Below are 15673 nucleotides of genomic sequence, written 5' to 3'. Positions count from 1 at the left end.
GACCTATTGCTTATAGTACTTGAAAAACAGACCAAAACACAAAAACTTAACAATGACCAATGAACCATGGAAATGAGGTCAAGGTCAGATGAAACCTGCCAGACTGACATGCACTCATTACAGTCATTCCATACACCAAATGTAGTTGACCTATTGCCTTAAGTACTTGAAAAACAGACCAAAACACAAAAACTTAACATTGACCAATAAACCATGAAAATGAGGTCAAGGTCAGATGAAACCTGCCAGAATGACATGCACCCATTACAGTCATTCCATACACCACATATAGTTGACCTGTTGCTTATAGTAATTGAGAAATGGACTTAATCACGTAACTTTAACCTTGACCACTGATCTATGAAATGAGGTCGAGGTCAGGTTAACCCTGTATGACATACATGTAGACATTGCAAGGAACCCATATACCAAATATGGTTACCCTATTACTCACAATAAGTGAGAAATTCACATGACAAAAAAACTCAAATTTTTTTTCAAGCAGTTGTTGAACCATGAAAATGAGGTCAAGGACATTGGACATATGACAGACGGAAACTTCGAAACATACGGTATCTGCATACAAGATATGAAGTATACAGGTCTTCTTCCTTCTGAAATATAAAGCTTTATACAAATAGTTAACGCCGCCGGATAGTTATACCTATGTCTCGCATACTGCGACGAGTCAGACAAAAATCATAACAATTGTTGAGGCAGGAAAAACATTACCCATACCTAACCAATGTTTCAACTTACTTAACAGAAGAAATAAATATACCTGGTAACATTTTCTTTCTATGGAATGAAGAATAAGGTCTTTGATGAGCTAATCCCTTTTCCTCCTCTGTTAACAATGTTTCATCTTGCTCTTCCATCTTCTCCCCTCTTTTAAGAAGTCTCTGTTTGAATTCTTCATTATCTGTATATTCATCATCTGCATCATGTATTGTCTGGTGTGCATGTCCTTCCTCTACTTCAGATATTGGAGATGCACGTGCTGAAAGAATACCATAACTGAATTATAGACCTTACTTAGCAACTTCAAATATTGGAAAAACACATAATAAACTATAACACTTTATTGAAATAAAGACTGCAATTTTTCATGTGTTATCCAATTAATCAGCGTAAATCCTGTTTGATCTTGAACTTCATACTTTGAAATATCATGAATATCAACACGAAAAACAAAATGAATAAAAATATTAATATAATTACAGCTACCTCAATTTTTTTCTATATTAAAATTGAAATTGGACGGAACTTAATCATATATGTATAATAAAATTAAGTTATACTTTATTCAAATTTTAAAATAGGAAAGTTTAAAATAGGGAAAAACTCATTGGACCATTTTCTTTAAACACTATGACAGTCAAGTGTGCAAAATGTCATAAAAAAGAATGAAAATAAATTATAACACAAACCCATCTGAAAAATAAACATTGATTAGTTTGACTGGTTTAATTTTTAAAAGATCACCTACAGAATGTACAATTTGTTGCTCAAATTCAAATATAGGTAGATATTTTAATGCAAGATTTAATTAGACTCACAAATACGTAAGATATGGGTTTATATTGAAAATCTTTTTATTTACACCATCTGTTTCTACAGGCAAAAGATTTATCACCTACTATAGCTTGTAAAACTTTATTAAAATCTCAAATATTTCCTATGATTAATTTAATTTGGAATTTTTTTTAAATGTTTTGCTTGTTCTTTTGTTCTTGTGTTGTGTTTAGAAAAAAAATCTTAATACAAAATTTATAACTATGAAATACAAACAAATATCCTTTCTTTAATCTTCTGTTCAATGGTATGAAAATTACAGGAAAGTAAAACAATTTTTTTCTACAGGGAGCATAAACAAACTGTACTTCCTTTTTAAAATAATAAGTTTTTTTCCCTTTGTACGCAATGGTATCTTATACTGTTGTGCTTTTAAAGCAGGATTGCATATAATAGACAGGTAACCAGTGTGCAGGGGTAAAAATAACAGTGCATCAATAACTAGATAAGGATAGACACTAATTTTTGTTCCACTCTCAGTCTAACCATTATGGTAAAAAGATATAGGTTCAAAAAGATCTGATTATGCCCTATTTCTATCTAAAATTTCAACTTCGGAACTGACGGCCTTTATTGCAATGCATCAAAGTAAAACCAATGAATATATATATATAGATAAGGAGAAGGTTTCTTGTTTGAAAATTAAGGTATCAGGATTCTTTTCATGTCGTCAAAATTAGCATAAACAATTTTCCACCAACCTAAATGAAAATAGGACAATGTCTTTCAGTTTTTGGAACCAGAAACATTAAGAGCATGCCTGGACAAAAAAGATCTTTTTATAATATATTTGTTTTAAGAAATAACCATCTGTCTTGAATATTTTGTTTGACCAACCTAATGCACTGTATGTTTCTGAGGTCTAAATGTGAAGATATGACATTTCTGATGTAAGTGGGACAAACAGTAGTTAGCAGAAGGTTAATAAAAAAAAACATGCTAAGATTAACTAGAACCTGGTTAGTGACAAAGTAAATAATTGGTTAACTATATGTTAGTCAACTATAATATTAACAGTTAAAGAATGTATCAAAATAAAACAATTTGGTTAAGTTAATTAAACTAAAATCTTGTATAGCTGTAAAAATAAGTAGATTACTGGTAAACTAAAGGATAAATAAAACAAAACATTAACTACAAGACAAATAAATATGTGTTAATAAAAAAAATAATTAATTGTAAACTCTTGTCAAATCTAGTTAGCTGAATGATTAAATACAAAGAAAAGTCAGTTTAAAAGCTAAGAACAAGAGTGGCTGGATTACATGCTTCAAGCTGCTGATCTGACTCTCGAGGTAAAATAACTTTGATGGGCTGTGAGTTAGCTTTTTGGTCTTTAAGTCTCCTTAGTGCAGCTGTAGGGGTCTCGGCACCAGACCTGTCAATCCTTGACCTTGGTCTATCCAACCATCGTGGGTCCAATTCATCTCCAACTTGTGGGAGATCTTCTTCTTTTCCATCAGCTAATTTCCTAGTTGTCTCATTCACTTTTGTGCAAAAAACATTTAAATAACTCAAAATAATAATCATGCATACAATTGATCAAAATATATACTAAAATGTATTGGTTTTTTTTTTGCTTCATTTCTTACTGTTAAATTTGAGAAAAAGTCTGCATAAAATAGAAAAGTGATAATTAATAAGATGGTACTAACCTGTTTTATGTGATTTATCCAAATAGTCATCTGGTTCACCAGGTTTCTGTATAAAAAATAATACATTCTATCAAATCAGAAATATCTATCAACCATTCTTTTATTGTATTACCTATGTTTATAGAAAAAAACCTACATAGCAATGAATAAACATTAGATTATCTACAATTACATATATGAATAAAATTTTGTCACATTCCCTACAACTACCTTCCAATTGTAATTATGTTATCAATAAAACTGGTAATGAATACGAGCCTTTTATAATTTAGTTTAATTTATAAGTTTACTCATTGTTGAAGGCCTAACATTGACCTGTAGCTGTTCACATCCTTGTCTTTTGGTCTTTGATAGTAGACTCATTTGCAGATATACCACTTCTCCTTCTATTAATAAAGAAGTAGCATTTGTTTAAAAGAAAAAAAGGATTACAAGAAGGTTAAAATGAACTGATTGTATTAAGAGTGACATCATACAATGAACCCCATCAAAACACAACATTACATGCTTGAGGGTTGAACTGTATTGGCAAAAAAATCTCAGACATAATTTTTGACCAAAGTCAAGCATCAAATGCAGGTTAAACACAATCTAATTTTGATGACAGTCTAATATATTTTTCTAGATGCACCTATCTATATAAGTACATGTATCTGGAAACTGAACTCTGTTGTAAACCAGTCACTAAAGCAGAAAATCTACCTAATTTTGATATCATACCATATAAAATAGTGAACTGCAAAATACCTGTCATGTGACCCTAAATTTATTTTTCATGTTGGATCTGTCCAAGGTGGAACTGTACACAAATATATGGCTTTCTGTCAATCAGTATAAAAAAGTAGCTGAGGATGCATAAACACATGTGACGTGGAACTGAACATTGATTTGAACACAAAGGACGTTCTGTAAGTCCCCTCTACTTCATTACAAGTCATACCTTTCACAGTGGTGGATTCAGGTGAGGGAGTAGAGGGTGTACACCTTTCCTCAAACCTTGGATCTGCCCCTGATTCATTTCTGATATATATGGCATTGATAACTTGTCAGTATTGTCTTTGTCATACTTTTTGTATAATATATTGGTGAGTTCACAGTGTCTTTCAATTTATACCAATTATTTCTGTCTTTTTATCTTTCATATTATAAGTGACTTACTTTTTGTCTAATTTACTCTTTACAAAATACCTTTTTTTGGTAAAAATTGAACTTTGATTGACAGAAAGGGGGAATAACCTGAGTAAGGAAGTTGTTGTCTTGGGGTTATTTTGTGGTGGGGCATTGAGGTCTAAATTATAATGGATAGCTTAAATAACGAATTTTCTAAAGGTTAAAAAATTAACCATCTAATTAAGTTATTATGTCATCATAAAAAGTTATAAGGGGATAAGATATGTTTTGGAAATTTTTTAACAAATCAGTATTTTATTCATGTACAATTAAATAATTTTCCAAACATCAAATTACTGATTGATGTTTACAATTTAAATCTAACCTATGATTTGCTGAAACACATTTACAATGTCACAACACTGCAGCAAGCAATCATACAACACATAAACAATACCAAAGCATAATAAAAAACATTACTGGCAAAAATAAAAAAAATATTATTTAGTGAAATGTATATTTTGTGATATATGAACTATAAGTAAAAGATTTGATATTTAAATAAAGTGCTTCTATCTAAAGTAAGAAAGTATACAGTCATTGATATTATAAGTACTGGTGATTTCCAAATCTAAATATTACTATGTAATTATGTGTATTGCTTATTATGTAGGCAATTATATCAACATGTAAACCTGATTTGAGATTATCTAAAGATAACAGCTTATACGTTATACATGATAAATGCATCTGTAACTATTTCTGAATGACAATTATGTTAGGCTCACACATCTTCATTTATTTTCCTCTAAATGTTCAAAAAAAAATTATTGGAAAACTAAAATTAAAAAGCTGCATGTTCTCTTCTTCTTTTCTTATATTACTGTGTTTCTAAACCATACATATGAACTCATGAACCTGAAGATATAGAATCAATTTCCAGACTGACAAATAGGAATCTTCTTTAATCGTTTGATTGTGATATGAGTATACTCACCAACTGTTGAAAACAGGTTCTTGATTGTGTTATAATTATACTCACATACTGTTGAAAACAGGTTTTGATTGTGTTATAAGTAAACTCACATACTGTTGAAAATAGGTTTTGATTGTGGTATGACCTAGTATACTTACCAACTGTTGAGATCTGGTTTTTGATTGTGGTATAACCTAGTATACTCACCAACTGTTGAGATCTGGTTTTTGATTGTGGTATGACTCAGTATACTCACCAACTGTTGAAAACAGGTTCTTGATTGTGGTATGACCTTGTATACTCACCATCTGTTGAGATCTGGTTCTTGATTGGGATATGACTTAGTATACTTAACAACTGTTGATTACAGGTTCTTGATTGTGGTATGACCTAGTATACTTATTTGAAAACAGGTTTTGATTGTGGTATGACCTAGTGTACTAATTTAAAAATAGGTTCTTGATTGTGGTATGACCTAGTATCACAATTTTGGCTTTTTTTTATTTACTGTGGTATTTTTGTTATACTCTTTTATACTCACCAACTGTTGAGATCTGATTCTTGATTGTGGTATGACCTAATATACTCACCAACTGTTGAACTGGTTCTGGTGTGTCCAATCTGTCTAAATCTCTTGTTGGTGTTGGGGCCATGCTTGGGGTTTTACTTCTATCCCCTATCATGGTCCTTGGTCTGTCTGGATTATATTTTGCTTTAATCCCTAGAGCACCTGTCCCTTTTCTCAGGGGAGGTAACTCAAGTTTAGTTCCCATTAAACCTTGTTGTTTAGGTTCAACACCGGCTTCCATAGCCCAAAGCTGTTCTTCCATGCTCTCCATCATAGATTGATCGTCTACCTTTATCATAGGATCTTCTCTTAATTTCTCTGCTGATGTTTGATTGTCCAGTGGTTTCATATTGGGAGCTGGTTTTGGCTACAATAAGGATGCAGCTAAAGCATGCTCACAACAGTGCACAAGCAAAGCAATATAATATACATCTTCATCTCTTTAAGTGATACTTGTTATAGAGGTATATTTTATATATTAACTACATGATTATTTGAATAAGAGAAAGGTAAGTAATGCATTAATTTTTCTTTCTTATCTTTCTTCAGTATTACACTGGTATGAGCGCAAACCATCCAAAGAAAGACAACTCTTTCTTTTAAACAAATTAATCTTGGATTCACTCTCACTGCAGAAGAGACAGACAGAACAGAAGGACATATTTACATTTATTGGATGTAAGAATGATATATTGTGGGATATTATCATTTCCTGATATATGGCAGAATCATTCATTATTTTAATAGATTAAAAAAGTTAACAAAATTGATTTGGCAAACCACCTCAATTTTTGTTTAAAATAAACAACTGTGCTAAATTATATTAAATCAAGGGGCACTAGTGAAAGTAATAGCTGTCCTGTATGTAAGGATTATAAGAACAATATATATTACTTTTATTTAATGCTTAAGATATTATTCAGAATGATATATAGAGTGGCAATCTAATGCTCCCCTAAAATTTATTTAGGTAACAAAAAACTTTAAATAAATCTTACTACTATGGTGAACAGATTTAAATTGGACAAATCTATCAAAAGTTCATTTAAGACAAATGAAAAAGATGTTTAGTAATTTTTTAGTTTGTATTCAGTGAAAAAATTTGGTACGACTAGGTATCATGTATTACTGGTATACTAAAATCTATCTTGTGAAGAAAATCAAGATTTCAAGTTACCAACAAAAAATGCCAACAGCTTAAAAACAACACTGACCTTTGGTACTAAATAATAGTACCAGTCACTATGCTTACTGAATGTGATCAAATACTAGTTCATTTTAAAAAAATTACTTAATGGAGAGCCCATAAATGAATCTATAAATAGTTAAAATCTATAATTTTATTAATTCAACTAATTATTATCCCTTATTTTTGTTAAATGAATAGTACTTATTCCATTCTTGCAAAAAATGACAACAATCAATACTCTAGCTACAACATAAACATATGAATATGAATGGCTTACCCTAAGATGAGGAGCTATGTCCATTCTCTCACTTTGCTGTTTTAGTAATTCTTGCCGTTTCAGTTCTAGTAATTCTTCAGGAGTTGGTCCTTTCTTCTTTTGTTGCATTCTACGTTCTAACATTTGTTTTCTTCTCAGCTCTTTTTGTTCTTTTAGTTTATGTTCTTTCAGTTTCTTTTGTACCTCCTGAAAACAATTTTAGGTATTTTAGAAAATACAACAGTAAAATTTCTGTTCAAATCTATGAAGGGTCAAAATTCCTTTAGGTATGGACAGAGCAGTACCATAATATAATTGTTGTGCCTATAAAGTGAGAATCAAACAAAAAGAAATGAAACGAAACAAAACAAAATTAAAGCAAAAAAAAAACAAAACTAAATGAAATAGGAACCAACGATTAACCTACATCTCCTTATATTGATTCTTCAAACAAGTGATACAAGAACTGTATTAGGTTCCATGTTCAGAAGATACTTTGTCTAAAATGTTACTTGTTTTGTTATTTGTCAATACCAAAGCTGAATTACACAATATGATTTAGTCTGATAATATCTAGCTTTAATGGAAATAGAAACAAGAACCACGTTAGGTTTTATAATCATTTAAAAAGAATTGTTTTCTAAAGATCTTTTATTTGAAAACAAGAGTGCACACGCTGAAGAAATATCTCGCCTGTTTTACTGACCATTGATTTTAAGTTGAAAGTCTTAAAGATAAAGGTTTTACTACAAGTATCACATAAACTTAACATTCTTAAAGATCCATGACAATGAGGTCAAGCTTAGATAAAAACTGTCACACAGACATGTACACCTTACAATTATTCCACACACCAAATATAGTTTACCCATTGCTTATGGTAATCGAAAAACAGACCAAAACACAAAAACTTAACGTTAACCAATGAACCATGGAAATGAGGTCAAGGTCAGATGATACTGGCTTGACAGACATGTACACCTTACAATAATTCCATACACCAACTATAATTGACCCATTGCTATTAGTATTTGAAAAACAGACCAAAACACAAAAACTTAACATTGACCAATGAACCATGAAAATGAGGTCAAGGTCAGATGACACCAGCTAGACAGACATGTAAACCTTACAATCATTCCATACATCAAATATAGTTGACCTATTGCTTACAGTACTTGAAACACAGACCAAAACACAAAATATTAACAATGACCAAAGAACCATGAACATGAGGTCAAGGTCAGATGAAACCTGCCAGTCTGACATGTACCCCTTACAATCATTCCATACACCACATATAGTTGACCTGCTGCTTGTAGTATCTGAGAAACAGACCTAATCACGTAACTTTAACCTTGATCACTGATCCATGAATTGAGGTCGAGGTCAGATTAACTCTGTCTGATGGACATGTATATGTTGCAAGTAACCCATTTACCAAATACAGTTATCCTATTACTCATAATAAGTGAGAAATTCACATGACAAAAAACTGTAATTTGTTTTTTCAAGCAGTCACTGAACCATGATAATGAGGTCAAGGACAATGGGCATATGACAACGGAAACTTCGTAACATAAGGTATCTGCATACAAGGTATGAAGTATCCAGCTCTTCTACCTTCTGAAATATAAAGATTTATACAAATAGTTTATGACCCCGCCGCTGGATAGTAATACCTATGTCTAGCATACTGCAAATTTCGTCGCAGGCAAGACAAAAATCAAATCTTAGGAATAAATGGTCAATTCTGAGGTTGTGAGTTCAAACCCTGCAGGTGGCAGCTATGTTCGACTCAATTCATATTTGACTAGGATTGTCAAAAAGGTTGATGTTTCTCTCAGTGCACTCAAGCTTCTTCCACCAATAAAAACTGACCACCATCAACCAATAGTGCTGCAGGTGGCATCAAACACCAACAATCAAGTCAAGCCAATTCTACCATAAGATAAGTTTCTGACCATCCCAAGAAAGGCCCTTTAAGTGAAGGTTTTTCTCCTTTTCACAGAAATTCTAAAATTTGGCAATTTCTAGAAAATTCATAGTCATAAGAGAAAAATGAGATGTGGGTTAGATTTTATTGTAGCTTGTTAAATCAATTTTTTATATAAAATATTAGTTTTAAAAAAAAGGAGACAAACATTTGGTGGAGACTCATCTTCATTTATATATGTTTAATATAAAACACAAATTGTAATGCATAGTTAAATAAAGTCTTTTAGCTGTTTACTGTTTTAGTAATCTTATTCCTTTAATATACTTATTTTTTGAGTTATTCTATTCCTTTATTATACTTATTGTTTGAGTTATTCTATTCCTTCATTATACTTATTGTTTGAGTTATTTTATTCCTTTATTATACTTATTGTTTGAGTCATTCTATTCCATCATTATACTTATTGGTTGAGTTATTCTATTCCTTTAATATACTTATTGTTTGAGTTATTCTATTCCTTCATTATACTTATTGTTTGAGTTATTCTATTCCTTCATTATACTTATTGTTTGAGTTATTTTATTCCTTTATTATACTTATTGTTTGAGTCATTCTATTCCATCATTATACTTATTGGTTGAGTTATTCTATTCCTTTAATATACTTATTGTTTGAGTTATTTTATTCCTTTATTATACTTATTGTTTGAGTTATTCTATTCCTTTATTATACTTATTGTTTGAGTTATTCTATTCCTTCATTATACTTATTGTTTGAGTTATTCTATTCCTTCATTATACTTATTGTTTGAGTTATTTTATTCCTTTATTATACGTATTGTTTGAGTAATTTAATTCCTTTATTATACTTATTGTTTGAGTTATTTTATTCCTTTATTAAACTTATTGTTTGAATTATTCTATTCCATTATTATACTTATTGTTTGAGTTGTTCTATTCCTTCATTATACGTATTGTTTGAGTTGTTCTATTCCTTCATTATACTTATTGTTTGAGTTATTCTATTCCTTCATTATACTTATTGTTTGAGTTGTTCTTTTCCTTCATTATACTTATTGTTTGAGTTATTCTATTCCTTCATTATACTTATTGTTTGAGTTGTTCTATTCCTTCATTATACTTATTGTTTGAGTTATTCTATTCCTTCATTATACTTATTGTTTGAGTTATTATATTCCTATAATATGCTTATTGTTTGAGTTATTCTATTCCTTCATTATACTTATTGTTTGAGTTATTCTATTCCTTCATTATACTTATTGTTTGAGTTATTATATTCCTATAATATGCTTATTGTTTGAGTTATTTTATTCCTTCATTATACTTATTGTTTGAGTTATTTTATTCCTTTATTATACTTATTGCTTGAGTTGTTCTATTCCTTCATTATACTTATTGTTTGAGTTATTCTATTCCTTCATTATACTTATTGTTTGAGTTATTCTATTCCTTCATTATACTTATTGTTTGAGTTATTCTATTCCTTCATTATACTTATTGTTTGAGTTATTCTATTCCTTCATTATACTTATTGTTTGAGTTATTCTATTCCTTCATTATACTTATTGTTTGAGTTATTTTATTCCTTCATTATACTCATTGTTTGAGTTTATTGGTTGAGTTATTCTATTCCTTTATTATACTTATTGTTTCAGTTATTCTATTCCATCATTATAATTATTGTTTGAGTTGTTCTATTCCTTCATTATACTTATTGTTTGAGTTATTCTATTCCTTTATTAAAATTATTGTTTGAGTTATTCTATTCCTTCATTTTACTTATTGTTTGAGTTATTCTATTCCTTCATTATACTTATTGTTTGAGTTGTTCTATTCCTTCATTATACTTATTGTTTGAGTTGTTCTATTCCTTCATTATACTTATTGTTTGAGTTATTTTATTCCTTCATTATACTAATTGTTTGAGTTTATTGGTTGAGTTATTCTATTCCTTTATTATACTTATTGTTTGAATTATTCTATTCCATCATTATACTTATTGTTTGAGTTGTTCTATTCCTTCATTATACTTATTGTTTGAGTTATTTAATTCCTTTATTATACTTATTGTTTGAGTTATTCTATTCCATCATTATACTTATTGTTTGAGTTATTCTATTCCTTCATTATACTTATTGTTTGAGTTATTCTATTCCTTCATTATACTTATTGTTTGAGTTATTTTATTCCTTTATTATACATATTGTTTGAGTAATTTAATTCCTTTATTATACTTATTGTTTGAGTTATTTTATTCCTTTATTATACTTATTGTTTGAATTATTCTATTCCATCATTATACTTTTTGTTTGAGTTATTCTATTCCTTCATTATACTTATTGTTTGAGTTGTTCTATTCCTTCATTATACTTATTGTTTGAGTTATTTTATTCCTTCATTATACTTATTGTTTGAGTTGTTCTTTTCCTTCATTATACTTATTGTTTGAGTTATTCTTTTCCTTCATTATACTTATTGTTTGAGTTATTCTATTACTTCATTACACTTATTGTTTGAGTTATTCTATTCCATCATTATACTTATTGTTTGAGTTGTTCTATTCCTTCATTACACTTATTGTTTGAGTTATTCTATTCCTTTATTATATTTATTGTTTGAGTTATTTTATTCCTTATTTATACTTACTGTTAGTTCTTCCTCTTCATCACTACTTCCTTCCTTCTTATGATCATGATCTGCTTCTTTGTTTCTTGTTGAGTCAGGACGTTTCTTCTTCCTAACAACTTTGTCACCTTTAGATAAGTCTTTCAGACTCACATCCTTCAGATTGTATTTACTGGTTTTGTCTTCTGGTTCCTCTACTGCCTTTTTGCTTTCCTCCTGCTTTTCTGTTGTACTGGCTTCCTGTTCTTGAGTTTCCTGCTGTTGCTGCTGTGCAGAGCTTCCCTCTGACATTCCAGCTGTAGAGAATAGGGAATATTATTTGTAAATGAATAGAATATTTTTACCTTAAGTCTTCAGGAGTTGTATATTTTCTAAGCATAAATAGCTTAGCAATTTGATATAAAATAAATATATAACATATCTTTAAAATGTGTAATAAAATCCCTTTAAAAATATAAAAGGATGTTGTTTTAGCTAGCTAATATTTTAAAAACATAAGCTAAATTTACATATTTTTTTGTTTCATTTGAAAATGTTTGCTCAATAATAAAAAAAATTATAATGATAAATAATTCAAGAAAAAAAAGTTCATCAAACAAAATCTTCCAAAATGGATTTATTAGACGGGACATCTCCCCTTATCAACGAGATAAACAGAAATAAATATTTACCAAAACAAAAGCAATAATTTTCATGTGCATGTGCAACAAAATTAAAAGTGTGAATTGAATTATTTTGATAAATTTCTCTGGTGATTAATGCGGTAAATAGTGGGTAAGGGATACAAGTTAAAAGGTTGCCGGTAGTTAGTTTGTAAACTTTAACTGTGGTGACGATATCAATCAACTCAGTGGTGGAGATCACCTTCATGTGAATGTTTTACACTTTTTCGTTTCTTTCTAATAGATGATTTCTGACTGCCATGTTTTAATTCATCTTCAAAACCAGAAACACTGTACATTGCTTGATTGTCTACAGTTTGTCCTGACCTTGTGTGGGAGTGAACAGAAAATGACCCAGGGTCAGTTCCTGGTATTTTGCTATGTTTAGACAATTTCGCTAACTTGGCTAATTGTTTAGCCTTTTCTAGCTCTTCTTTCTCCTTATTCTGAGCTATAATTGTATCAATCATTCCTGAAACACAATAAACCTATTTAAACAACAAAGATTTAGAAATGACTGAACACAGTTTGTTTGTTTCTGGATAATGTTGGTGGTTTCATTTGATGTAAGACTGACATATCATTCTTATTCTCTGAATGAATATTTTCTAAATGAAATTTGCATTCCATTAAATGTTCAATAGTCTTTTACCTTTCAAAATTCTAATTAATTATGCACAAAAATAAATAATGCCACAGAAATTGAAAAGACCCATCCTATAATGGTTACCAATGTTTTAGAACAGACCCATGCTATAATTGTGAGGAATAAACTAAGTAAGTCGTATATGTACTTTGCGTTGTGTTTACTTTGCATATAATATTAACAATGGCGAAGCCCATACAAGGTGAAAGTAACGTCACAAACATGTGAATGTAAATACGGGAAATTCTCTATTTCTGTGACAAATGTCTTTAACCTATCCAAATTGATTAACGCACGTCCTAGTGTCTTTTTCAAATTTGTTTTTGTCAGTGCAATTAATCTCTCCCACCACCCTCCGAACCAGGGTGCACGCTTCGGAATGAATCTCCATTCAACTCCAAAAGAAGATAGAGCTTCTTCAATTTTCTTTGACTCACATAGCTGTTTTATCCCCTGTGATGCTGAAATAAAAGAAAGCGCATTCTCTGACATAACGATCTGCGGTAATGATTTCCTACTTGTAAATTGACTAAATCCAAGTAAAAAAGTTTCTTTGTTCATAGTTGGTATTATCTCCAAATGCACAGCTCTTGTCGACGCACACGTAAATAAATGTACCATCATTTTCCTTGACTTGAAGCTCTGCTGTAAAGTCTATACCTGTAACTGTGAAAGGCGGTGCTTCTTGAAGTGTTATTTTCTGTAACGGTGGAGGGTCTGGTGCCCTGTACGGTTTTCCGTTGATCTTATTGCAAGCTGTACATCTGTGAAGTAATTTTCAGGTGAATTGGCGCAAAGACGATATCCAGAATGTTTGACGGATTTGTGTAATGGTGGCATTAACTCCAGAATGCATTACTAGTTCGTGTGAGTGCAACACTATAAGCTTTGACAATCGGTGATTTGCTGGTAAAATATAAGGATGTTTTGCTGATTCTGATAATGGCGCATTATGAATTCTACCTTTACATCTCATTAAATTGTTTTTATCTAAATATAATTGAAGTTGTCGAAGTCATGGAAGTTTGGTGTTCTGTGCATTTTTTAATGTGAGTGCACATACTTCACCGGGGTATGCTGTCGCTTGGCAACATCGTTATATAGTTGATTGCTGTAATTCATCTGGTTTTAATTCCCTAGTGTTTCTCATAGACTTAGTATATTTGTTTCCAAGATGGTTGAATTTTGAATTAGGCAAGTCGGTCCTGTTTTCCATAATACGCTCTCCATAAACTGTTTTGCGGTTATACCACAAGTGAGCAAATCAGCAGGGTTACAATTTGTCGGGCAGTATTTCCATTTGCATTCTTCCGTTAATTCCTTAATCTCTTTAATTCGATTCGATACCAAGCGTTTCAACGGTTTTGACGTATTTAGCCATTGAAATACAATTTGGCTGTCCAACCAAAGTGTCACATCTGTATATTCCAAAGTAGATTTAAGATGTTGTGTCAAGCGAGCTCCTATTACGGCGGCCATTAATTCTAATTGTGGCAATGTAAGCTTTTTAACAGGTGCAACTCGTGTTTTTGCCATCACTAATAAGGCACTATGTCCTTTCGATAGATACATGTATGCTACAGCTCCATACGCTTTCATGCTTGCGTCGACAAATACATGTAGTGATCTTGAGCTTGTATTTCCGGTAAAGTATAGTCTAGGTAATTTCATACTTGTAACGATTCCTATGTCTTTTGCCAGATCCTTCCATTGTAGCTGTAGATTTTTGGGTAGGGGTTCATCCCAATCATAGCATTCTTTCCACAAATCTTGCATCAAAATCTTTGCTTGTATACTAACTGGGCTTAAAAATCCTAGCGGGTCAAAATCTTTGAAGGTTCTTTCAGAATTTCTCGTTTTGTAATATGTGATGATACAGACGGTATAACTCGTTTTGCGCAAGATTGTCAGTATTTAACACGTCCTCCTTGATAGCTAGATTTCTCACATTTTAGTTGTTTGAGGTTCATGAGCGAAGATTAAATGCTGCATTTAACATCAATTGTCGCGCTTCCTTGAAATAAGTTAAGGCTTGAGTTTCATTGCAAATGCTAGATAAAATGTTGTCAACATATAAATCCCTTGTGAGTATTTTAGTAGTTTCATTTTCTGTTTGCTGTAAGTGTTTCAGCAGTACAGCATTTAAGATAAACGGTGAACACGTCACTCCAAATAGTACAGACTTGAACCTATATGTCTCTAAATCGCTTTGTGTATCAACAGGGTTATTTAACCATAAAAATCGTGTGACATCACGGTCCTGATCATGGAGTTCGACATGTAAAAATGCCTTCTCAATGTCAGTTACTATGGCAACGGGGTTCAATCGAAATCTTATTAAAATCTTTGTAAGGTCGTTTAAAATTGGGGGTATGTTCATTAGGCAAACATTAAGACTCGGTAACTGTGATGACTGTCGGCAGCTGCAATCGTACACTATCCTTATGGGCGT

General features: G+C 31.0%; 1 protein-coding gene across 8 annotated transcripts in view; it reads right to left on the bottom strand.

Moving 5' to 3' along the window:
- LOC127730555 (uncharacterized) overlaps positions 1 to 15673 on the bottom strand; it is a 90548-nt gene that overhangs the window by 28237 nt on the left and 46638 nt on the right. For 5 of the 8 annotated variants that reach the window (XM_052239032.1, XM_052239109.1, XM_052239317.1 and 2 more), the window contains 6 exons: positions 11935 to 12209; positions 7351 to 7536; positions 5907 to 6251; positions 3231 to 3276; positions 2841 to 3062; positions 782 to 1000 (listed from right to left, as the gene is read on the bottom strand). In XM_052239032.1, coding sequence (XP_052094992.1) covers positions 782 to 1000; positions 2841 to 3062; positions 3231 to 3276; positions 5907 to 6251; positions 7351 to 7536; positions 11935 to 12209 — 1293 coding nt within the window. The remainder of the gene's footprint in view (positions 1 to 781; positions 1001 to 2840; positions 3063 to 3230; positions 3277 to 5906; positions 6252 to 7350; positions 7537 to 11934; positions 12210 to 15673) is intronic. The other 3 variants (XM_052239245.1, XM_052239401.1, XM_052239474.1) reach the window with 3 other exon arrangements.

Source organism: Mytilus californianus, unplaced genomic scaffold (genome assembly GCF_021869535.1).
Source record: "Mytilus californianus isolate M0D057914Y unplaced genomic scaffold, xbMytCali1.0.p SCAF_1, whole genome shotgun sequence".
In the NCBI taxonomy this organism is placed as follows: domain Eukaryota; kingdom Metazoa; phylum Mollusca; class Bivalvia; order Mytilida; family Mytilidae; genus Mytilus; species Mytilus californianus.
This window is presented reverse-complemented; position numbering and strand designations above follow the sequence as displayed.